The 27,039-nt window shown below is 33.4% G+C and overlaps 1 protein-coding gene across 1 annotated transcript in view; it reads right to left on the bottom strand.

The window, feature by feature from the left end:
• Positions 1 to 8,274: 8,274 nt before the first annotated feature.
• The window catches only part of MYOM2 (myomesin 2), a 150,995-nt gene continuing 132,230 nt past the window's right edge, over positions 8,275 to 27,039 (bottom strand). The window contains exons 33-37 of the mRNA XM_051975997.1: positions 11,580 to 11,743; positions 11,027 to 11,063; positions 9,957 to 9,979; positions 9,751 to 9,806; positions 8,275 to 9,014 (exon numbers count right to left, since the gene is read on the bottom strand). Coding sequence (XP_051831957.1) covers positions 8,700 to 9,014; positions 9,751 to 9,806; positions 9,957 to 9,979; positions 11,027 to 11,063; positions 11,580 to 11,743 — 595 coding nt within the window. The 3' untranslated portion in view covers positions 8,275 to 8,699. The remainder of the gene's footprint in view (positions 9,015 to 9,750; positions 9,807 to 9,956; positions 9,980 to 11,026; positions 11,064 to 11,579; positions 11,744 to 27,039) is intronic.

Here is a 27,039-nt window from a genome sequence, read left to right on the forward strand (position 1 = left end):
TCATCCTGAACAAGCATATCTGAGTTGATAAACACACAGGAGTCCATGATGCCAACATTCTAATTTCCTCCTCTCCATCTCATTCTGGTATATCCCATGGCCCACCTAAATGTCAAGAGCTAAGAGGATAAAGTGCCTCATTAACAAACTGAAAAATAACAAAGCTAACATCATAGCATTCCAGAGCCAGATGAAACCATAAAGTTAAGGTCATTTTCCCCCAAAATGTGCATTTTAAGATGACAAAAAATTAGACCAAAGAGGTGAAAACATTTGTACAAGGTTACATAGCTAATTAGAGTCAGACTAGAATAGAAAAACCACTGGACTTGGAGACATCAGAGCTTTAAAGATTTAAAAGGTTTAAATCCCTGCTCTGATATTACCTTGTGACCTTGAATAAATTGTTTATTTTCTCTGGGTCTCAATTTCCTCATTTATAAAATGAAGATTTGAACTAGATTATATCCAAGGTCTCTTTAGCTCTGAAGCCTATGTTCTTAGAATCAATGTCAAGTTCCATTTTTCCACTCCTTATAGACTCTAGGATTAGAATAGTTCTTGGCTATTTCTAATTCCAAAAATGCTTTTCCATTAATACACTTTCTGTTTTTATTTTAAGCAAAATATATTGCATATTTCCTTTTAAAAAAATGAACATTGATTCAGCATCATTACTGATAAGTAATATATGCTTAGATGAGAGGGGGAAGGGTGAAAACTAAAATAAGCAAAGAAAAAACAAGAATCAACAACAACTTATGATATTCATCTTGCAAAACGCATATAAGATTTTTTAAAAATTGCTCTCTGGGCAAATTTCTTTTACCTTCCTCTTTAATATAAAAGTAATTTTTAAAAATTCTATTTAAAAGTGTTTGATTAAATACCAATGATTCAGAGTATACCCCTCCTGACTAAAATGCCGTTTTTGAAGTAAGTGAAAAATGAGGCATGCATACTCAATTTCTAATTCCATCTATCAATTCATAGACTCAGAGAGCTAAAAGGCACCTTATTTTACAGATGAGAAAGCTGAGACTTGTAGAGATGAAGGCACTTGCCTAAGGTCACAAAGTTAGTTTATCAGATATAGACAAAACAAACAAACAAAAACGTGAGTATGAGCACCAAAAACCTAGCTTTGAATCTTTTCTCTCCCACTTATTAGATTTACTAAACTAAGCCAAGACCCTGCATCTCAATTTTCTCACCTGTAAAATGCGAGGGTTAATTTTAACAAATGTAAAGTTTTGTTCAATCCAATAGACATATGTAAGGTTATTATTTTATAGAAAACACAGAACTAGGGCCTAGTGAGACGGTTCATGTCTAGAATTCTTGCTATTCTGGAGGCTGAGGCTACTGAATCAATTAACCTTGGGAGTTCTGAATTGCAGTCAGGGTTAAAAGGGGTGGAATAAGCATTTATATAGGGCTTACTCTGTGCCAAGAATTCTTTAGGTGCTTCTTACCAATATTATCTCATTGGATTCTAACAAAAACCCTTATCTGCTTGTCTGCACTAAGTCTGCAACAATATATATGGACCCAGTCTGCCTAAGGTGGAATGAGCCATCTCAGATCAGAAACAAGAACAAATCTAAACATCCATGTTGATTAACAGTTGATCAACAGTGGGCTCATCTTTCTCTCTAGCATACTAGGCTGCCTTCTGAAAAATTATACACTAAGAATTGTGCTAAGAGGTATGAGAGGATGTCTAAAAGAAATAGCCCCTGACCTTGGAGAACTCTGTTCAGAGAAGATTAGATTGTGAGCTCCTTGAGGACAGGAAATTGCCTTTTTTTTTTTTTTTTTTTCCCCTTTCCTTGTATGTCCAGGGTTTGGCACAGTGTCTTAAACATAGCCAGCAATTAATAACTGCTGACCTCAAAGAATGCAGAATAAAATAAGAAACGATATGGCTTTAAAACTAAAGGACCTTGGTTGGAAATAGTAGTTCTGAAGCCAACTATCAACTATACCATGGAACTTCTCCAACATAATAATAACTTTCAATTATATAATGCTTTAAAATTTAGAAAGCATTTTACCCACACTATCTCACATGATTTAAATACATCATAGACCTTGGCTTCTTGGACTTCTAGTCTTCCAGCTAAAAGTTGCATAATTAAATTTTCTGGCTCATTGCTGGACTAGATCTAGATACTAGCCAGCATTCTTCCTACTTGGATACGATTTCTTTATTAGAAAACATTCCCAAAAGAAAATGACAAAGTGTAAGAACTTTCCTTTCTATGAAAATTACTAATTTAACATTCAAAGTAATGAGACCTTGAGATTAATTTCAAGGACTAAAAAGTGCACCTGGGCATAAACTGTCTGAGGAGGGATGAGATCCCCCTCTGCTCAGTTCTGCATAAAGGCTCTGTGGTCTCTTCAGTTTAATGTGAAACTCTGCTATGATTTACTGCCTTGAAAAATGAGGAAGTCTGCTGCATTTGACATGCCTTTTTTGAAACATGGAATATTTAAAATTCATACCCCAAACTTAATGTATAGATAGATCACATCTTTTTTTTATGACTTCACTGATGTAATAAGAGTCTTGTAATATCTCACAGGGTATGTTTTATTCCTCCTAATGTGTATCATGTGAAGATTAAGAGGCAATATTATTGCCTTCAAAATGACCTGCTATTTCCTGGAAACAGTAATTTGCTGGACTTGTCCTTGTCACTGGCATAAGTATAATGCCTTTAATAATCTCCCATTCACTAAGTGATGTGTTTGCATCAAAAAGATGGATCTGGTTTGGGCAAGCCTTAAAAACCTTAATAGCTTATTCTTTCAGCACCACCTAGAGGTCTCCCAGAACCAGTAGAAAGCAATGAAGATATTTTTCCCCTTTCTTCAAAAAATAAAAATAAAAAAAAGTAACAGAGAAAGTGAGAGATCTTGAATTAATACTACTAAAGGTATTATTACCTCTGAAGCCTTACTCTAAAAGCAAGGCAAGTAAAATACTGCCTTTCTTTCTGAGCAGGCAGGAGTGAGATTGAACTCTGTGAACTGAGAAAAAGATGCTCCCTAAAAACAAAGGAAGCCATTAAAAAGTCCAAACATTAAAAAGTGCCAGCCTTCAGTTGGCCTCGGGAAGGCTTTGATACTGAGTGCTCTTTCAAGCAAACAGGGCTTACATCAAAGATGATTCAAGGGAAGCAGGTGCTTATAGAAAAAGCCGAGCCAGGCCAGTCCAGGCCAGCCTGGTCTATTATCCTGACAGCCAGGGAAGAAACTAAAACCTTCATTCAGCATGACCAACTGACATCTTATCTGGCCTTTGGAGAAATCAGCCACACAGTGTGCTATGAGGAGTGCCCAGAAAGGGAGGCTAAGGTTTATTTTAGTCCCTTTGGTATCTCTAGCTATGGTTCTAAGAGATTCCCCAATCACCATGTTAAGTATTTTAAAGCAAATAATGTCATGTATATTTGTGGCTGGTCACATATATCAAATATCTGATAAATATAAACCAGGTATTGGTGGCAGATTTTATACTGGAGTAATCAACATTATTTCATGTTTTATTAGGATAGTAAAATATGATAAAAGAAGGATACTGTAAACAAATAGGACAGAATGCTAATTTTATTATTTATAATTTTTTAAATGTCTTGTTTCTTCCAGGAAGTTTCTTTTTCTCCTAGATTGTTGTTCTTGTTTAAAAAGCAAGATTTGGAATGGAATAATAATTGTTAACATTTGCATGACATCTTAAAGTTTGCAAAAACATTTTACATACATTTTCCCATTTGATCTGAATCCACTCAATCTTTTTTTCCATAAAATAAATGTTTAGAAAATAAATGTCAGAAACAGGGAAGGAGAAACACACAGCACATACACATACAGAGCTACATGCAAGTAGAACTGTTGAGCCTGTGTGAAATAAAAGGGAAATGAGAAATTACTAGATAGAGGCTGTCTTTCTAGAATCAATATACTCATAAGGGAATCTTGAGCAAGTGATTAAGAAGGAAGCCTCCTTACTCTTTCTGTATAACTTTGGGGGAGGTGGGCAAGAAGTGCAGAAAATGTATGTGTGACCAGGGACTCATAGTCAGAAATTTTCTCTCAATCTGCCACCAAGTTGGTAGAACTGATTGGTTATGACTTCTAAGCTGATGAGGGAAACAGTAAGCAATAGCTGATGGATTTTGTGGTATTCACTCTAGCTAACAATTTGAATGTTCAGCTGTTTGCCCTGAGGCCTTCTTGTCTGGACTCTTCATGGGTGTGAGGGTTGCAAAATAAAGCTCCAGAGCCCTCCATTTCTCCTAGTCATGTATTTGTCTATTGCTCAATCTGACATCTAGTCCAAATAAATCAGATCATCTAATCCCTCTATTTTATATGAGAAGCAATGAAAGTCCAAAAAATTTGAAGTGAAGGTCACAAAGTTAGTTAGCTGGGACTTGTATTTCCATCTCCTAATTCTCATGTGCATCATTCTTGCATCTCTTATCACTGACTGGTTGAATTTAAATAGTATCAGCTCAGCCAATGACACAGTGTTTTGAAAAAATTGGGGGCATAGTTTATTAGATTGATTGCATGTAATTTTGTACCTGATTCACATTGAAAATAATATATGGGGAGAAGAATTAGAGAAAATGGAACATTAACAAAGATTTATCCCTGAACCTTTAAAAATATTTAGAAATGCATAATGATAAAAATATTCATATTCATATTCATTATAGTATTAAGATATTCCCTCTGCAGATATTTCAGAGGTCCCCAAACACAGAATCTGTGGAAGACTTTCATTTGTAGATACACAGCCCAATAAATTTCTCCTTAGTTAATAAATGGATTGAATAAATGAAATAAAAGCCCTTCTCACAATATGCATTTGTAATGAATTTTCCTTATTGGCCTTGTTGTCACAAGACTACAAATATTCTCTTTTTTCATGTTATCATCATTGTCAACATACTTGTTTTATGGAATCAATTTGTAAATCTATTTACCAATTTTACATGTCATTACAGTTTATGTGTGGATTTCTACTGCATTCCCAGCATTTCATAGAAAAAATATTTGTTTTTATGAAAGTTATATGCTAATTATTTTAAAACTTATTGTATTTGGTTTTAAAGCATGAATTTCAAGAACAAATTGAAATTCTGGACTCTTAAGAAAAATATTTTAGAAGACTCTCCCTAATTTTTTATTGTAATTGTAGCTAAAATTTTGTAAATAGTTACATTTTAAATTATTTAGTCTATTTTAAAATTAACTAGTAGTAATACTTTTGTTAAATGACAACTCCTGAATATCTCTAGATTTTTTTCATGCCAAGATCATTTAAAATGACAAATATCTACAGTTATAAAAGAAACAAATCACTATCCAAAAGATTCTTATGGCCCAAACATACTGCTGCAGTTATATCTATCCTATGCTGAAGAAAAGTAGTTCCTACAAAATATTTGTCTACAGGAATATTGATTGTTCTATAATCACATACACATTTCAGTCGTAGCTACTGGATAAAGTAAAGATGTGGATGGAGTGACTTCAAAATGATTTTCTTTATGAATGACTAAAGATATCCTTAATGAATGTACTTTTAAAAATATGAAATATTTAATTCAACTGAAAATTTTACAAAACTGTTTATCATTTATTGTAGCTGAAAGTGCTAAATTATGAACATAGTTAAAAATCTATGAGATTTCATGAGTTTTAGCCATATTTATGAATCTAAGTGAGTCTGTCTCAGGAAGTACCATAGGCATTTCAACCGACTCTTATTTCAGGCTGCTAAAGTGGCATAACAGAGTGCTAGATTTAGACTAAGAAAAACTTGAATTAAAATTCTACTTCAGACACTTACTAGCTATGTGGACTCTTCAAACTTCAATTTCCTCATCTATAAAATGAAGATATAAATAGAATGTACTTTCCAAGGTTGTTGTGAAGATCAATATAAAGAGTTTTGCAAATCTTAAGAAGCTATAAAAATTCTAGATATCATTTAATTTATATCTTAATTCACACATTTTAGTCCTCTCACAATTCTGAGTCTGTTTGCTAAAACTAATTTACATAATTGATTTATTATAATTTTAAACTATCCTGTATTTTGAAGCAATAAAAATATTCTTTCTTTGTGGCTTTCAATGTCTTTTTTCTTTCCTCTATAAATGTGTGTATGTGTGTATGTGTGTGTGTTATGTCTTTCTCTCTTTCTCTCTCTCTTTCACACATACATACACACACACACACACACACACACACACACACACACACTGTTAACTTCATGTAACTCCTATGTGTACCACAATTAAATGTTAGTTTTCTTAATACTTAGCATGCATATTGCATTCAGTAATAAATGTTGGTAGAAAGTAAAATCTGTCCTAAATCATCTCTTCAAAGATGGACGTGAATATCTAGGTCAGTCCAAGGAATGACCTAAATTTTTCAGGGCACTGAAAGACTGGGATAGACCATTGTCAGAGCTGAGATCAACTACTAAAAAATAAAATTGAGGCCCACCTCAATGATTAGCTTTTATCTAGTCCATAGACTCAGCTATACACTTGGTGATAAGTGACAGTCTTGCTATATGTAGATAAATGAGCAGTGAACTGGTACATTTATTGGTTTGTTCATTACTTACAAATAACACTAACTTAAATGTGCAGAGTCATAATATTTTTTCAAAGGGCTTTCAAATATATTGTCTTTTATCATCTCTCCAAAGTCCCATGAGGAAGATGATTTAAATAGTATCATCCCCCCTTTTTTTCCCATCCCATTGCATTCTATCTTACTAGTTCAGAGAAGTTAGGTAGCCTTGCTCAGAATCACACTATTTTTAATAGCAAAAATTGGACTAGAACCTCCTGACTGCCAATACAATATCCTTTTCCATTGTACCTGTTGTTCTATTATGTAAGAAAAGAGCAGACATTTATTCTTTGGGAATATTTTAAATGAAACATTGCCCAATGACAATGCAGTGAATGAACTGATCAGATATTTTCCCTGTCCTTGATTTTTTTTGCTATATGCTAAATTTTAACATTGTTGTCACAATAGTTATATGCCAACAATTCAACATTTAAAGTGACATGTATACATCAAAATATAACAGAGGGAAAATATGAAAATATGAAAAAACTTTGTGTGCTATAGCTTTTTGGACTGAATTTCTAGTCAAACCTGCTATTTCTAGATGCATTACTTTGCTTTAACAAAAAGAAAATAAGTAAAATTTATTTAGATCAAAAGGGGAACTACAACAGATATGACTCAAAAATTCTAACCTTGGCTGCTATGCCCAAGGAGGCCCAGGAAAGTTGCTAACCTATATAGCAGCAACAAACTCAGCTAAATTCAGCTCTTGCATTGAAGAAAGGAAGAATATGAGATTTTTGCTTATCCTCACATTACCTACAATGGAGCCCTGCTCAGCTGTTTGAGGAATAAAAAACAGATTTAGACCTTAGTATTGTTAAATATTACCTGAAGGAATTAGGGAGGAGTATGATAATCTCTAGGATTTTGATTGCATTTAAAGTTACAGCTATGTGGTATATTCCCAGTCACTGGTATAATTGGTATTTTAAAAATAACAGGTTTATTGTGAAGTTTCCATTCAAATACAAGGCACTTTTATATCTCAAAGGACAGCCTCTCCTGAAAGAGCAAAAAAATGATTCAAGGAAGATTTCACATCATATATATATATATATATATATATATATATATATATATATATATATATATATATATATATATATTCAAAATTCTCTGAAGAAGTTATAAAAAATGAATTCCTTCAATAGTGGTAATTTCAAATGAACTGAGCTGTTCTCTTGGCAAATTCTTCACTAAATTAACTGTCATGGTGAGTAGGAAGAATACAGCTATTGTTATGTTTGGCTAAATTACAGAAGTTCTTGACCTTATCTCCATTTGACATAGAAATTTTTTTATCCTTCAAAATCTACAATGACATTAACATCTGTTGCTTTCTCAGAAAATATGATTTGTCTGAATAATTTCTGGTGTCAGTTTCACTGCCTGATTCCAGTCCCTAAAGGGTGAAATACTGTCTTTAGGTGCTATACAGTAAATGTGATTTACCATCATTTGCCTTCTGGATTGCAAGTGTACTGTCTGCATGCTACCAGCTGTGAAATTGCACAATAAGCCATAATTAAACAAGCAGAGAGAATAAACAGAAGTAGTTAGGTGTGATTTGGAATAGAAAGACCTACAACAAGGTGTGTTTTAAAGCTTTATTGGCCCAAAGCAAGAAAAACAATGTATTTCCAGGTAACTGGTGTTTCCAATGACTTTAAAGGCAAGATTTGGAACATACAATTGAGGACTCTAACTAGCATGGACTATGGGTCTCTACACAATCACAACATGCTATTGGTGTTCTTAGATGATTATTTCCAGTAGTAAAATTAAAGAAAAAGTTAATTTTCATCTCATATGACTTTCATTGTCATATTTCCTATTATTTTTGTCAGTTGGTTGATTTTGAATGTGTATATAGAAGCAAGCAGAAACACTCTTCAAAGCATAATCCTAAATCACTTCTCTATCTGCACAGCACTCCACTACAACTTATCTATATACTACTTAGATAAAGCATTTTGCCTTTTGAGCATTCCCCCAGGTTAAGGAGAATGCTTCTCTTATTACTCTGGAATTGAGGAGGATGCTGGTATCAGCTTTGGTTTAGCTGCCTGGGGGGCAGAAATGTCAGGTATCTGTTCACCATGTTTGTACACACTCACAGTGACATCTATTTTTTCCCCACCATATTTGTTCTTAACATTGATGCTGTATTTTCCTGAATCCTCGGAGGTCACCCCTTTGATGGATAAGCTGACATACTTTGATTGTTCCACTTTGACCATAAAGTGTTCATTGAGTTCAATGTCCTTGTCATTCTTGAACCAGACAACTTCCGGATCAGGATTTCCAAATACCGTACAAGTCAAATTCAGAGTCTTTTAAAGAAAATGGGTGAAAGAAGAAAAGATAGAAAAAGACAAGTCAGATGACACGTCGGAAAAATATAGAAATTTATTTTGGTACAAACTGTCCTGATTGGTGAGAGCCTGCTATATAGTTGATCACAGATTCCTTCTGATAATGCTTCATCGTGGCTTTCCATGACCCATATCTAGCTTTCTAACTCTTGCTCTGGGAACAGTATTCAAAATAACATTAGCTTCTAGAAAGGGCTTAACAATCGACAGCCCTCTGACTCTACATACTAACTCTGCAATTTCTGACCACCCTAAACAAAATGCATATTCCTATTTCCATTTCATCTCCATTATCTCTCTACTCCCTCCTCTCTCCCCACCTTTCTCTCCCACTTCTGTTTCTCTCTTTCTGTCTCTCTTTATCTCTGTGTCTCTTTCTCTATTTTTCTGTTTTTTTCCTCTGTCTCTGTCTCTTTTCTTCCTTCCTTCTCTCTTTCCCCTTTCCCCTATTTCTCTCTTTCTCTCCTATCATAGTGTTCTTTCAAATGTTTACTGAATGCTCAGAACACCTTAGGCTAAGCTTTCCTATATATCAAGGAATGACAGTCACCATGCTACAACTTTTGAAGCACTCTTGTTACACAGCAAAAAGGAAGAAAAAGGTGAATTGCCTTTAGTATCTAAGTCATTTTCATGTATTCAGAATGGCAAAATGATGAACTCCTTCTGATTGCACAAAAATTATCATTCTTACCTTGCCTTCCATTATAGTTACCACGTCAGGCAACCCACCAATCACCTTGCCACGGTCTACGAGATGAAATGAGCAATTATCCAAATGTCATGAGGAGGAACACTTAAGATTCAACACAAATTCATGCATATGTTAAAATATTGATCTCTAATCAGTACTAACACAGACTAATAATTAGCCATTGCTGCCACTTGAAATGTACTTACTCTTTTCAGCAAATGCAGCTGCCCTAAAGATTGGTGGGGAGGAGAGAAGAAAGATTTAAAAAAAAAATTAATATATTGGCAAAGAAAATGAATCTTCTATTGATGGAGTTTGACTAAGGAAAATGTGAAATTATAATTAAAAGAAAATTAAACCTTTTATGATAATGCTTTGTCAACTCATTGACAAAAGTATATTTTCCATTTCCTAATAACTCCCACCTCCTGGATTGATGACTTGAAAGCTTTGTCTATCTGATATAGATAGATAAGTGAGATGTAGAAAAACTTGATCAATTGTTTGGTTAACAACATAACAATTTACATTTATGGACCAATTTATGATTAACAGAGTACTTTATATGTAGTGTCTCAGCTAGTCCTCATAGAAACTCTATGAAATGGGTAAGTAATGTAAGTCTTAATATCTCCATTTTATGGTTAAGAAAATGGGAGCTAAAGAACATGAAATGACTTGCTCGCAGAGGCAGAAATAGGCCTTAAAAATGGGTGTTTTGATACCACAGTCTTTATTCCTTCCTCTACCTCATTGAAAATCTCAGCAGAATACAGCTTCTACTATCCTTTACATAAGACTAACTAGAGGATCTTGTTTGCTTTGCAACCCAAAGACCTCAACAAATTCTCTGAATCTGAAAGCTTGATCAGGCAAATACTTTATCTTTCACTGTTTGTTTTAGATTTAGAGCTTATGTCCTGAGAAACCCCTTAAAATAGAATAACTTCTCTCTTCTCTCACCCTATTCCTTTCTCTGAGGAAATGCTTGCCACTCCTTTAAATCTTTAAAAAAAAATTTTGAATGTGAATTTCCATAATCCTGTTCTTAAATGCATTTATATTTTAATAACATTTCTCTTTTATAACAGATAAATCACTGATATACTTTTTCATTGCTATATCCATACTACAGAATTTTAAAATCTAAAAGTTCATAAGTATTATCACAATCTGGAGGGTGGTTGGTGGGTAAGGGGTGAGAGGTGAGGAATGGAGGAACCAGGAGTTGGAGAAACTAATCTTGTGTAATATTAATAAAATATGCAAATCTTACTTGAGTTGTTGGAATTCTGCAAATGCTTCATCAAAAGCTGGAAAGAAATATTTCATCTTTTAGTGAATTGTTTCAATGTTATATTCTCTCTTCAAAGGTACTTAAAATCCTAAATAGTAGGTTTTCCTTTTTTTTTTTTAGTCAAATAACAAATGAACAAAAAAGTTATATAAATTTAATTTTGTCAGTACAAAACCCAAAATTGGTGTTTTGTTACATAAACGTCTTGGTAGAATGACAAAGTATTTAAGCATAACTTACATTTATACTCTGATTTATTTGAGTATATGAGTATACAGTACTTTAAGGTTTATAAAGTGCTTTAATACATTATCTTCTTTAATCTTTATTATTACCAATGATATAGGTATTATTATTAGCTCCATTTTATACATAAGAGATTTTGTCTAGCTCAGAGAAATTAAATAATTAATCATTTATAGGTAGGTAGTAAGTCAAAAGCAAGATCTGAACACAAGACTGTCGCTCATTTGGTCCTAAACCAGCCACTAAATATACAATTTTAATATGTTGAATTATTTTAATATCTTACCTTGCCCAGAGAGATCAAGGGTCCTTTGATGATTATCTTTGCCATCAAATATCTCAAATGTATATTTCCCTTTATCCTTTTCAGTAGGCTCACAGATCTGCATCCAGGCCATCTCTTCACTACCCCCAATTCTCATATGCTCACTGGAAGAAATCTTCGCATCTCTTCAGAAATGAATAGAAATACATCTTCAATTTTTAATGTCTACTTAGACATCTGGTCTATATGATGTCATATGCAAAATAGCTTCAGAAGAAAAAACAAATTCTTCTAAGTTGCTACAAATTCAACCAGATAGTTTCCTTCATTTTGGAGAGAAAAGGAGAGTCTGACCTCTAATTTCATCAGTGTATAGAATTCCTACTATAGAAACTCCTTCCCACAATTATAATCTTAGAGATTTACCTGGTGCTAAAAACTTAAGTGATATCCTGAGGGTCACACAATTAGTATGTGTCAGAAGCAAAACTTAAATATAGATTTTCCTGGTACCAAGAAAAGTCCCCTACTTATTATGTCAGGTAAGAATTCATTATTCCTCATAATATTAAATAAAATAGAGGAATAGAGTTTGAATCTTATATCTAGTAGCTCTTTTTGAAAAACTTGTATAATAATTTATGTTAAGTAATGATAGTAATATGCCATAAATATATATATATGTGTGTGTGTGTGTAAATGTACATATAAAGTGTGCACATATACATACATATACATAAAGGTATTGCAGAGCTTACATTCTATGAGCTTCCATTTAAATTAGCAAGACCAGTTTAACACATCTAATATTTCTTAAATGTAATTTTATTAGGAGATGTGACAGATTTGCTTTTAATTTTTTTTAAATATAAATTGCCTTATTATAGAAAGAAGTATGAGAGCTAGAGAGAAATTTAAAAGAAATATGTATCATCTTTCTGTTTCTGGTTTATTAACAAGATTAGATGATCTTTTAGCCAAAGTTACAATGCTTTTTTAAAATAAAATGTTAATCAGAATTTAGGGTATAGAGGATTCTGGGAAGATAGCAGAGTAGATATGCAAATTTCAAGTTTGTCAGATTTCCCCCACAAATAGAATAAATGTGTGCCTCAGCACAAACATAGACTGATGAAAAATCAAGAAGATTTAGGTCAGAACAGAGGTCCTCTAAGTATAACCTAAGAAGATCCAAAGAATGACCCCATTCCAGGGAATAATCCAAGTGAAGTGCAAACACTTCCAGGCTAGCTCCACAGAAATATCCAATGGGGAGCCCTGGGGTGAGCTTGATTTGGCTGGAGCCTCTGCAGGAACCATAGAAACTTTCATCTCTTCTACAGCTTATGGAGTCAGGGTCTGAGTCTCAAAAGATTGTGGGTATATAGGCATATTAGGATCATCAGGCTTAATTGTGCTGCAGAGAAGCAATCCTGGGTGAAAAGGAACCAGCACAATCTGTAAGTGCAAGGTAGTGGGGCAGTGGGACACTGCTGTCTATGGATATTTGCTAGCGGGTGGAACTTTTGGTTTAGCATTCTAGGTCAGAGGGAAGAGCTCAAGTAAAGATAGAGGCACCTTAGAATTAGAAATGCTTACACTAATACTTCTTATTAAAACAAAACAAAAACAAAAACCTGAGCCAAAAAAGAATGAAGAACCTGCCAAAGAAACTTACTATGGGAACAGGGAAGACTGGACTTCATCATCAGAAGAGGACACTGAAGTAAAAAAAAACTTCTACCCCAAACAATAACATGGCTTCCTGCCCAGAGAGAGTTTATAGGAGAACTCATTAAAGAATTTAAAAATCAAATGAGAGACATTGAAGAAAAAATTAAAAAATAAAAACCATCCAAGAAAAGCAAGAAGATTATGAAAAAGTTTGCCAACTAGAAAAGGAGATACAGAGTCTCAAAGGTGAAAATGACATTGAAAATTAGAATCAAGTAAGGGGAAGCTAGTAAAGCTATGGAGACCAGGAAATAATAAAACAGATTCTAAAGAAGGAAAAAATAGAACAGAGTGTAAAAAATATTATTTAAAAAACAACAGATCTAAAGAACAGATCAAGAAGAGAACATAGAAGAATAACTGGACTGCCTGAAAGTTGTGACCAAAAAAAGAACCTTGATACAATAATGCAAGAAATAATCCAAAAAATATCATCTATAATATTGATGAGAAAAAAATGGACATTCAATAAACTTGCAAATTTTCAGGACTTTCTATCAACCAAACCTGAACTAAATAGAAAATTTAACATATAAGAATCAATATCAAAGATCAATTTTGAGGAATTCAAAATGGATAAAGTGTTTTGTTTTTTTTTTTTTTAACTTGGGAAATGTGTACCACTTCTTTAAGATTGACATCAGCAATAGGGTAGCTCAAAGGAAAGATTGAGGCAAAGTTAAAGTAAAAATACTAATTATGTTATACAAATGAGTTGAGTATGAAAATTAGATACAGAAGCATTGGGGGGAAAGGGAGGAGGACTCATAGTTCTGAAAATCTATTCACATCGGGAATGGGTTAAATAGTCAACATACATATATACCATGAAGAATATAGCGCTATCCAAAATCTATAAAGAAATAAGGGGAGAGGGATGAGCAGGGGAAGCAAAGAGGAAGGAAAGAAGACAATGGAGGGATCATGGGTTGAGGGAGATTAGGTAATAATCAAGGCAAGTTAAGAAGCTGAATTAAAGCAGAGTCAGCAGGCATAGGAAAGAAATGCATATGTGTGTTGGGGGGGGTATGTCTGTATATATGTATATATCTATTTGTGTAAATATAAATATATATACATATATATTTAAATATATCCTTTCTTAACTATAGGTTGCTTAGGGCTGGTAAGAGGATGACAGGGAGAAAAAAAAATAAAGTAAAAAATGTGCACAAAAGAGAACAAAAGAACAATTTACAAGGAACTGAAGATGGACATTCATGAATATAATTTCTTCTACTAACATATAAATTTTTTTGAACTGGTAATTTATTGTTATATATTTTGAATCCTCCTTGATGTCCTGCTGAGCACATGATAACATTCTTTAGTTTTATTTTGTTTTGTCTTTTCTATTTTTCTTTTTTACTTATTCTGTTTTTTTAAAAACAAAATTAAAAAAAAAAGATTTAGTGTGCAGAGTGATATGGAGCTGGGAGAATAAGTATTAAAATGATCTCAAAGAGAAGTTTATAATTTATATAATGTTATTGTGGCTAGATTATTGAAATCTTTATGATTTCATGATTCAAGTCAATATTACAATAACTACATAGACATCAAATTTAAATGTGTCTATTTCACTATTTTGCTAGAAATCATAGCAATAATTTATCATCTCTATGTAGCATACTGTGGTTTACATAGTACTTTAAAATTTATATTTCCTCATGAAAGTCCTATGTGGAGAAAGTAAGTATTGTTACTATTTTATAGATGTGAACATTGAGAATCAGTAATGTATTGACTTTCACAGAGTCATACAAATTGTGAGTGTCAGTGCTAGATTTTAAAAAGAAGTTGTTTGATTCTAAATGTAAAGCATACCAGGCTCATTTATTCAATCAACATCAACAATCTAGGCTCCCACAAAATTGCAAGAAACTAGGCTACACTCTGGAATACAAAAGTAGATATGACACAAACCTTGGTTTTAGAGAATTTATGATCTAAAATGATCGAACACTGTAGTATTTTCCTACTAGAGATTGTTAAGTTGCCTCTTCAATAATAAAAATCTTCTAGTGAAAAATGGAAATAGAATATTATATACCATTTGTGATCTTTCCTGAAATCTCCTTTCTAGTATCAACAAACTGTTTAACTGTATTAGCTGCCATTCACAAGTATTGATGTAGTTCCCCAGTTTCACTAGAAATACCAGGCGTATTTCTTTCCAAATTATCATTCATTTATTCATTCAGCAACCATTTATTAATAGCCCATTTTCTGCCAAGAATGATCAGGCATTAGATACTATGGTATATAGTGTTTAGAGAGCCAGAGTCAGAAAGATCTGATTCAAATCCCACTTCATATACACATTAATTCTATGTCTCTAGACAAGTCACTTTTTTACTCAACATCTCACCTAATTTTAATGCTATAATCCCATGAATTCAATAAGTATTCATTAAGTATCCATTATATTAATAATTATGCTAGGCATTCAGTATATAAGAATAAAAATGAAATAGTTTCAACCTTCTACTTTGGGAAAAAAAAACATATACACAAGTAATTAAGTAAAAAATATATGCAAAGTAAATACAAAGCAATTTCCCATTTCCAAATAGTGATGACTGGGGAAATCAGAAATGGCTTCATATAGAAGACAGGATTCAAAGTGAGATATGAAAATAGTTATGACTCTTACAGGAATCAGCTAGGTGATTCAGTGAACAACCACTAGAGCCAAAAAAAGAAAGACCTGAGTTCAAATCCAGCCTTAGATACTTATCAGCTTGTGTACCCTGGACAAGATACTTAACTTCGTTTGCCTTAATCCATTAAAGAAGGAAATGGCAAATCACTCTAGTATCTTTGCCAAGAAAAACCCATTGACAATATTGGCAGGCTATCATCCATAGGGTCCCAAAGAAACAGACATGGCAGAACAACTCAACAACATGGCTCTTACATGTAGGATCACCTGGTGGATGGAGGATGTCAGAGGGAGATAACATGATGTGAGGTTAGGGAATGTTTACCTCATTCTAAAAGCATGTGGAATATCCTTAGGAGAACCTATTTGTCTCATATACAGCAAGAAAATCAGATGTAACAACACATATTTCCATTCACAGTTTTCAGAACTTCACAGAATTTAATATGCATCTGTTTTACCAATTGATCTCAAATTGGTAGAAGATGCTAGGATATATACAATATTACACATAGATCCACACAAAATAAATTTGTGATTTGATAAGGAATTATTTATACTTGGAGACTTTGTCTTATCAAAAATTTAATGGCAATTTAGGGCAGAAATGAATTAATTTAAAAGGGCATATATGCTAAATTATCATTTGTTTCCTAAAGGAGAAGTGCAACAAGTGTTTTATATCCCCTATCCCAGAATAGTGCAAGAGGTTTTCTATTTCTGATATTGATCATCTTGGACTTCCTTTGCTCCTACCACTTTACCCAAACTAATGGTAGCTGGGACAATTGCAATTTCTGATTCAAATATAATAGATATGTGTGGATATACATGTGTATTCATACATCTAAGCACATATACTGGCTATGTGTGGGTTTCTGTATGTGTTCATATGTGTATTTATGCATATATGTATACATTCATTGTAGATAGATGGCGATAGATAGATAGATAGATAGATAGATATAGCATAGTTAATTCAGCTTACAAAGCAGACACAGATATTTTGGCGAGGTAGGGATTTCTGTATTAGCTGTCCAAAATTCATAAGGGTCTCAGCTCTGCCTACACCAACTAACTAGATAGTGTGATGAAAATGATGTTCCATTCCCTTCTGTGCAATGCCTGGATATTGCTTTGGGAGTTGTAATGTGGTCCCTGCTCTGCTGGAGGAGGAGATGATTTCAATCATGCCTGGGGATTTGCATTCTATTCTACATACTGAGCCAGTGACAGTATGAAATACAAAGATTGCCTAAGCCCCCTGTGTTCAAGGTAAGGCTGGTCAGAGTTTCATTTAAAAGAAGAACCAATTACTTTGGTCTGTTTTATTTCATTGCCTCACTCTGAGAGGTTCTCGCTCTGTAAGGTTCTCTTGCTTATCTCACTTACTTTGAATACATCATAGTCCCAGGGCCAATCTATATCCCCAAACATGCTCTGCTATCAGTGTCTACAGATTTTTTTTAAGTTCATACAGCTGTTCTTTTGTATGTATCTAATATTCTAGAGCTGCCTTAGTAGGGGATGGATAAAGATGAGGAAAAAACAGCTTTGAAATTTTAAGCTGAGGTACACAGAATCATAGGGGAAAAGTTAATAGAGTTGCTATTTTATCACTCATATCTAACATAGCTTTGTTTGAAAGGTGAAACTCATTTGACCCTCAAATTCACCTAACAAATGCTATTGGAAGAGCTGATAAGTCAAGTCTTTGAAGCACTTGTGTTCAATTTAACATGTATCCTATCCCAACAGGATCTCTTTCACTCACAGAACTAACAAATTGTAAGTATTGAAAAATTATTTTTCCTGTGCATTTGTGTTACTTATAAAGGAAAAAAATGATGTGAATAGATACATTCCTGATTTGGAATAAATGTATGTGAGGTCACTTGATAAGACTAATAAAATACAATTTATATAATGATAAAAATAACTTTCCCATTTATATAGTATTTCTAATTTTCAAAGCACTTTAGAAAATGCCCATTTGAACCTTATAACAACTCTGGAAGGTAGATGCTGTTATTATTCCCAACTTAGAGATGAAAAAACAGGCAGACAAAAGTTATGTGACTTGCTTAGTGACCATAGATGGTCCCAAAAGCCAAATATGAACTTAGATCTGTTATGACATCTAATTACCTCAGAGATTCAATCCAAACAATTAACTGACTAAAAAACTGAATTATTTACTATTAAAAGCTTTTTTCTATGACAAATGCATCTCCAAACTATTTTTTGGTTGTCATTATTGCATGTAATGTAAGCTTGATTAGGTGAAAAGAATACTATTATAATGTTGATTGCCCACAGAAAAAGGTTCAGAGAATTAAGTTGACTTGCTCAATGTCACACAATTATGAATCCATTCTAATCTTATTCTTCTTTCCCACTGTACTAAATTACCTCTAAATATGTTCAATTTCTTTGATTCTTGCCTGTCAAGTTAGAAATATCATCTCTGGAAACCTGGGTGAAACTTACTATACTCAATCAAGTACACGAGTCCAAAAATATTCTCAGATACAGAATGGAAATGTCTGGCTTAGCACACATAGAATAGAAACAAATCTGGGAGTCTTCAATTACTCCAAGTCAAATATGATCTAAAAGAGTGGCTGTTTTAAGTGGATATGAGATATAAATAGTCATGTGATCCTGAAGAACTTGGAAAAGATCTTTTGACCGATTTCAAAAATACTTAAGTCTTTGTCAGGATAGTGTGTGATGTTTACTTCCATGTATTAAGAAGAATATAGAAAATTGGAGTGAGAACAAAGAAGAGTGATTTTAGGGAATGAAAAAAACAGAATAACAGTTGTTTTCACACAAGGTACCTCAGGGTACTGCTGTCCCAGAAGTCCTCAAAAATGTGACTAATTTTTTGTCATATCATTTACAGAATCTTATTATTGGAAGGGCTCTTGCAGTGCTGGAGAAATTGAGGCAAGGCAGAGATTTTTTAATATTTTAATAGTGGAAAGCTTTGATTAGTCGATTGTGTGGGACTCTTGTCTCAAAGCATCCAGCATCTAGCAATTAATTCCAGAGACTTTTATAGGGGTTCAACTGTCAGGGAAACAAAGGGAAGGGGGGAGAAACATTTAGTAAGTCCCAATTTCAGGAAGGACCATAAATTCTGACCTTAATATTTCTCTCTCGTGACACAATGCACTCCATCTTTAGTTTACGTGTCTTTTCAGGACACTGGATATATGGATATGGAGTATGTTCACTCCATAAATTCATCTGGAGTGAAGAAGGTGGTCAAGCAGAAGACAGGAAATCTGGGCCAGGAAAGATAGAGAATGCCATCTAGGTATTTAAGATGAGCCATCTGGAGTTTTATGACTCTTTGGAATGCCAGAGTGGCCAGAGCTCTGCAGCCCTAATTATCTCAGTCTAATAACCAAGAAGGGGAATAGTGGTGGAAACTTAGTGTACTAACTCCGGGAAACTGACATATTATAATGCAGGGAAAGTGAGGTATTACAATTCAGGGTAATTAAGGAAGGGAAACTGAGATATTTCATCCTTAAGAGGACATTTAGTAAAATTCATATATGAACAAGAATCTTAGTGTGGCTGCCATATACCCAAACATCAGACACAATTTCCACTCATTGCTAAGAGTTTGATAGTAAAAGAAAAAAAAAAAAAAAGTAACCAGCCAGCCATTTGAAGCCATTGAGGGATGGAGAACTCACTACTTCTTGGAGTAGCCCATTCCACTTTAGAATTTCTCTAATTGTTAAGAAGTGAAGTTTTTGTTTTGCTTTGTTTTTTCCTTCCCTAAAGTTTAATTTTTCTTTGCAATTTTCACCTGAATTCTATGTTTTGGGATCAAGCAGAAGAACTCTAATCCATTATGCCTTCAAGAAAGCTATGATGCTTTCCACTATTTTCTCTTCTAGAAGCTAATAACCATCCCATTAACTTAAATCAGTCCTCATATGATGTCAGTCTGAAGTCCTTCAGCCAGAAACAAATATAGAACACCAAAGTCAGAAAGATCTGAGTTTGAATCCTGCTTCTTATTTTTACTATCTGTGTGATCTTTGCAAGTCAAATCTCTCCAGTCATCAGTACCTTTTTCTATAAAATAAGAATTATAGACTAAATGGTCCCTTCCAACTTAAAATCTATATTCTATAAGCCTATTAATATATTGATTACCCTTCTATGATATTTGTTTAATAAACAATAAACAAAACAACAGCCTTCTAAAGGTAACACCAAGAAGTACTATTTAAAATGTGATCCCACAATGGCAGAAGACTTTCTGGCAGGTCAGGACCATTGGAGAAATCAACCATCAGAGGCCAAATGATCCATCACTTGCAAGTAGCAATAACTGAGTCCTTCTCTCAGTGTCAAAATGATAGCATTTCAAATGGCAAAGAGCAAGGAAGTGAAGTCACAGATGCAAGTCACAGCCTTACTATTTTCCTTATAACCTGTCACCTTCCTACTTTAAAATTTTTCTTCATTTCTTAATGTATACTCTACTATCTGGCAACACTGACCTTAATATTTCTCTCTCATGACACAATGCACTCCATCTTTAGTTTACATGTCTTTTCAGGACACTGGATATTTTCATCACAGTTAATTAAAATGCCAGTTGATATGGTGAGTCTGATACATACATAGTCAAAGTCAAAGCTACATTCGTTACAATCCCTATATTTGCTCATGCAAACAACTCTATTTTTCTTTTTCTTGTATGAGGTCTCAGCAAAACACTCATGCTCTTTTTAGCAACCAATTCTGCACTAAGCTCTGGATTGTCAATAACAGATGAGCAATTCTGAGATTTAGCCATTTCTGGATGATATATTAATTTCACCTTTGAGCAAGACAACAAAATCCTTCTTTCAAAGGCACATTTTTTTTGCTGAGTTTCCTCATTGTTCCCTTCTAACTCATTCAGAATAAGCTTCCAATACAAGTCTTAAAGTGGCATTTTCAACATTCCTTGACATATTACTCAGCATTTTAAACCAAAGAACAATTGTCCTTGCTTGCGTTAGCATTTCACAAAATTCTCATCATGCTCTATTGATTTAATGTCGCGCATTAAGGAAAAACATTCTATTGTCTGTGTAGTGCACCTTCAACCATTACATCTCACTGGCATCCCGGTTTTTTAAAGCAGTAGCCCCATAAGGAGAACTCTGTTTTGAGAGGATGGGGGTATCACATTATTTGTTAATTTGTATTTGTTATGCAAATAATTGTTAATTTTCTCTTTCATGAAACTAGTTTGACAGTTTAAATAAATAAGCAAAAAAAAACTAAAACACTAAATAACAAGGAAATATTTTAACATATAAACAAAGCTTAATGGATTGCCCCAGGTTTTGGTATCTTCAATTTCTTGAAATTATTTTATATTTACATATTTTATTATAATTTTTCAGACCTATCAAATAGAAAGCATATCTAAAACAAACAAAAAAATCATAGAACACAAATATCTCAAACGTGTACCACTTAAGAGATTTATACTTCATATATGTCATTGTATATAATATGTACATATGGGTTTACATGTACATATTTAAATTATTCAAGGATTTGAAGATTTGAGAATATTCAAAATAAATTAATTTAATTTAATATTTACCCCAAAATCACCAAATTTAAACATGCAGTCTCTAAAGATAAATGTAATAAAAAAGCTAATCTAGAATATTTGAGATAAAACTTTTTAGATTCATACAATTAGCAACTATGATGTTTTGAATTATTACTAACATGAAGGTCAACACTATGTAAAGGAAGTTTCATACACACACACACACACACACACATATATACTCATATATATATATATATATTACTTTATAGATTTGCTTTTATTTAAATGCATATATCTTGAGTGCCTCATTCCCATTCCCAAGTAGATCAAAAGCTCTGTGAAAATGGAAACTATCTTCTTTTTCTCCTAAGAGCTTAGCACAATTCCTGGCACCCAGAAGACAAGGAAATATAGCACTATGTTATAAGCATATACTACTATTACAGTATTTGCTCTATAAACAGAGTAGATTGAATGTTTATTCAATCAAAAAATTTTAATTACCCACTCTGTGTCTGGCACTGACTGTTATATGTGTGGGGAAACAAAGACAGAAATAACAGGGTCTTTATTCTTGAAGAATTTACATTATACTGCAGGAAATGTTCCATTCTGGTCCATCACATTCCATTATTCAACAGGCAATATTTAACTTATATTTATTAAATGTGTATGAGTTTGTCTATGTGTGTGTGTGTATGTGTGTGTATAACATATATATATATATATACATATAGACACATACATACATACTTTGTTGTGTGTGTATGTGTGTGTGTGTGTATGTGTAAATATTTACTTTAAAGTAAATACAAGATAATTTCTGGAGTTAGACACTAGTAGTTTGGATTAGATGAGGAAAGTCCTCATGTAGGATATGAATTCATTTTATGTAAATACACTATTTTGAATTTAATACACCACTTGGCTGTATATACAATTCAGTGTTTATAAATCTTACAATTTTTGCAGGTTTCTGGGACAGTTTCTATTTGCAGGTCTATAGACATTCTCTTATTTTTTCTCTCTCTGCCTCTCTTTCTCCCACCCCGCCTTAAAAAATACTGATTCTTCCCTTTGAAAGAAAGAGGCCTTTGTGGTTGAGCAAGACCATGTGCATAACTGAGTACCCTAGGATCTAAGATATCCTCCCAGGCTTCACTGAGTAACCATATACTCACAAGTAACTTTATTTGTGCCTTCTCAGACCACACAGAATATAGCACAGCCAACTTTAGTACTTCCAAGTCTTTCCTATAGCAATTGTTGTCTCTACCTCTCATTTCACATTTACTCTATATTATCTTGTATAGTTAATTAAATCTTCCCTCATGAATTACTAAATAATAAGGTCAATAAGGAATGTGAATCCTATTTCATAATTCTTTTAATATTCAACAGTGACTAGTAAATCTTGCACACAGGAGCAATATCAAAATATCTATAGATTGACCCTCAGAAGAAGTATACATCTTGTCCCCCATGAGGGAGATCTCTTATTTTGGAATATGAATGATGTGTATAAATAACTGTGGGAAACTCTGCCATCTGATACCAAGGATTACTTTACTTTGTCAGTATAAAGTTGTCATTGCAAAAGAACTGTGCTAAGAACTGGAATCTGAGACCTTCCAGCGTTGCCCTGTGTTTAGTCTCCTCATCCCTACCACATATTAATGATAATCTCTACCATTTGTGGCCTCCATAGCAATGAAAAGAGGGATAAAGGTAAAATGCTTTACCACAAATGATTTTCATGTGCATAAATTTACTTGGTCAGTCCTGTAATACTCTACACTTAGAATTGCTAGCTTTCCTCTATACCTGCCTTACTTATACTCAGTGTAGTATGACCCACATCATTCACCTTCTCTGCTCCAGAGGACTCTATGGTTCATTCTTTTATCTCCTTCACTGAAAGGATAAACAATTATCATGTTATCTATCTAAACTCCAGTAGGCTCTGAAGCACTACAAGTCTTTTCTTCATCTGATTTCTTATCCCTGTTTTCTACAGTTTCCTCATCTGTAAAATGAGCTGGAGAAGGAAATGGCAAACAATTCCAGTATCCTTGCCAAGAAGACCCCAAGTGGGATCATAAAGAATAAGACATTACTAAAAAAAATGACTCACCAACAAATCATGAACTCCATATACCTCATCCTATGTACCTTAAACACCTTTATTTTTCACAGTCCTTTCATTCCTTCTTTTTTTCTTCTTTCTTTTCCAAAAGTATAAGATTTATGCTTCTGAATTTATTAAAGCTTAAAATTCTCTAGGAATTTTGGGACACCCTGTAAAAATTTTTTGTCTTGGTATTTAAAGCCTTTCACAACTTGCCTCTATTACATCTTTTAGATTTATACACACTACTTCTCAAAACAATAACAACCAAAACTCTCACATATTTTAAATTCCAAATAAATTTAACAGTTTATTTTCACCTGATATCATCCTGAGATCATCTGTCTCTGTACATTTATGAAGGGTTTCTTCCATGGGTGAAGCTTGCTTCTTCTATATCTCCACCTATTAAAATCCATTTCTTCCTTCAAGATCAATCTCCTCTGTTAAGTTTTCCCTGATTATCTCTAGCTAAATGATTTACTCCTCTTCAATTTTAGCTTGCTTCTTCTATATCTCCACCTATTAAAATCCATTTCTTCCTTCAAGATCAATCTCCTCTGTTAAGTTTTCCCTGATTATCTCTAGCTAAATGATTTACTCCTCTTCAATTTTTTTTTCATAGAACCTTGGCTGAATCTCTTTCACTGTTTTCAAATCTATATTTTGCCATATTTTTGCCTATATTATATCTCCCTTATTGTGAGAATGAAGTATTTGTTGTTGTTGTTGTTGATGATGATGATGATGATGTTACTGAAGTCCCAGCTTTGTATATTCTAAGTACCAAAGAAAAGTTCTAAATTGAATTATGTGCCCTCATGAATTGGGTAAAATATATATTTTTTCCTTAACAGGGTAAATTAGACACATGTACTATTAGAAGTTTATTGACTTTTTCATTCCTTGACATAAATAATAACTAATAATGTCATATTTGATTTAGTAAAGAATATATTTCTACCCAGCTGTTTTTCTTTCCTTAACATTTTAAACCATCATTTCATGAATGTATATACAAGTTTTACCACAGATAATGGCTTATGGATTCTGTGATATTAAATCATGTCTGAGAATGAAGGTTTGCAATATATAGGTTAAGCCTTCAGAAGAGCTTTATCCAGAGTGAATATAGTGGTATTATAGTAAGCTTCCAATATATCATTTTATTTTTTGTATTTTTCAAGTATACTGTTGTGTACACATGTGGGTTACAACACTACTGAGTCACAGAAAAGTAAGTTATTTCTCCATAAGCAATCCTACATACTATGCTCATGTCACCACCCAAAATGGCATAAATTTCACAATAAGGAAATTATCATAACTATAATGCAAAGGATTCCCTTTAGTCTAATACAGAGATGGCAAGGATTTGGGGAAGCCATGGACTTACTATAACCTGATGAGGACACGATAGAGGCATGAAACTAATCTATGAATCAGTGGTACACAGAGCCTTGTTATTTGAAACATTTGGTAGCAATTTAGACTAAAGGAAGCCCAGTTGTTCATGCCCAAGATGGAATAGCAGACTACAACTTTGATAAAACATTCTTTGCCATGGTTTTCTGGATGACTATCAAGAGAAGAGAATCTTCTTCAGGCAGGTGTAATTCTGTAATTTTGTTTGTTGTTTGCATTAGGGGTAGGTAGTGGTAGATATATTAAATAAACTTCCATAGACCCTTTCTGGTATTAATCAAGACTTGGCAAAATGGAAGACTAGAAATATGAAGCATATTTTTTAGTTTTTATTTTGCTATTGTTAACAGACTCCTGATCTTTAAGAAGCACAACTTATGATTGCCAAGTATTTAGTAAAATTTATCTTTAGTACATATAGAATTCGTATATCCTTCCTTTCAACTCCAGTGCCTCCTCTATATGCCTAATGTTAATTCTACCCTCTCTCCAGACCCACATGAAAAATATTCACACAAAATGTTAAATATTGGCTAAGAATCTTCCCAGGAGTGTTGGCATTTTAACAAGGGACAAAGGTAATGTAGAATTACTTTAGGAATCAGCAGAATTGCCTGGAGAGAAATATTTGTTGGAGCAAGGATCCTTCTCTAGTACCCTTGTATAAACTGCAAGATTTCAAGGGACCTCAGAGGTAATCCAACTCAATACATATGTGAATAAAAATTTCCCCATACAATATCACCACAGAATAGTTATTCAGTTTTCTTTTTACAGCTGTGAAGGTCAATTCATTATCTCCTGAGGTAATTTCTACTTTGGAATTAAGTTGTTAGCAAGATTTTCCTTATTATCAATTCTTTTTCCATAAGGTAACTCTTTAAATACTTAAAAGTTGTCCTACATTATCATGTTCCCTCTGAGCATTCTGTTCTTCAGGCTAAATATGCCTAATTCTTTCAAATGCGTTGTGCAGAATCCTTGTAGAAAACAAGATAGCATTATTTAAGCTTAAGCATTGCATTAAAGCTTAATTTGTGTGATATTGCTGCTATATAAGTTGCTGCTACTTTCCTCTTCCCCCATCAGATACTAGAAGCTTTACTCACTAGTGATCAACAGGTCACCCGTTGATTCTACCTACTCATGATGTCAATCATGATTATGAGGACAGATAACAAAAATTAATACTGATAGACCCATGTGGAGCAATGTACAAATCCATGAAAAGAATACCCCGACTGCATGCTGGATCCTTGAGTCAGAAAGAAAACAGAGAATCAGTCTATATGGGACCTGGCTCCCAGGTACATTCCATTAATATTTAAAGAAGATGAAAATTTTTAATCAAAGGCAATCAACATCTGTTTTAAGCAACAATTCTAGGCCACATTATAAACAATGAAAGAGTAAAAGGAACCGTGAGAATAATCATAGAAAATCAGTGTATGAATGGCCTCCTAAATAATATATGTAAAAAGTTAAGTGACAGACTTCTAAGGCTGAAGATATCACATGAATCATACTTAAATAAACAAAAAATATTAGTGCCCAAAAATGTGCTTACTTTCCCAATCATACAGAGTACAAAGCATCCATATCTTCTGTTACTATGCCTTGCTCTTATAAATCCTTCTAAGAGAAACTGCCTAATGCATTGAAAACCTCACTTCTAGGTCTTTTAACCTAAATAAAACAAACTTGGATTGTCCAACTTTTTATTCTTTTTCTCCTTACTCTATTAATCTACCTTCATGAACTTCCTAGAGAATATCTTATGTTTCATTTCTTGCATATAAGTCATTGCTGGTAATGTGCTACAACTTAAAAGGAATTATCCAAATAATATCTTTCATAATAATCATGTTGGCAAATATACAGCAATTGTCCTTCCATAAAGCAACTAATAAATGCTTGTTGGTCAAAAACATTAGGATAT

Source organism: Antechinus flavipes, chromosome 2 (genome assembly GCF_016432865.1).
Source record: "Antechinus flavipes isolate AdamAnt ecotype Samford, QLD, Australia chromosome 2, AdamAnt_v2, whole genome shotgun sequence".
Classification (NCBI taxonomy): Eukaryota; Metazoa; Chordata; class Mammalia; order Dasyuromorphia; family Dasyuridae; genus Antechinus; species Antechinus flavipes.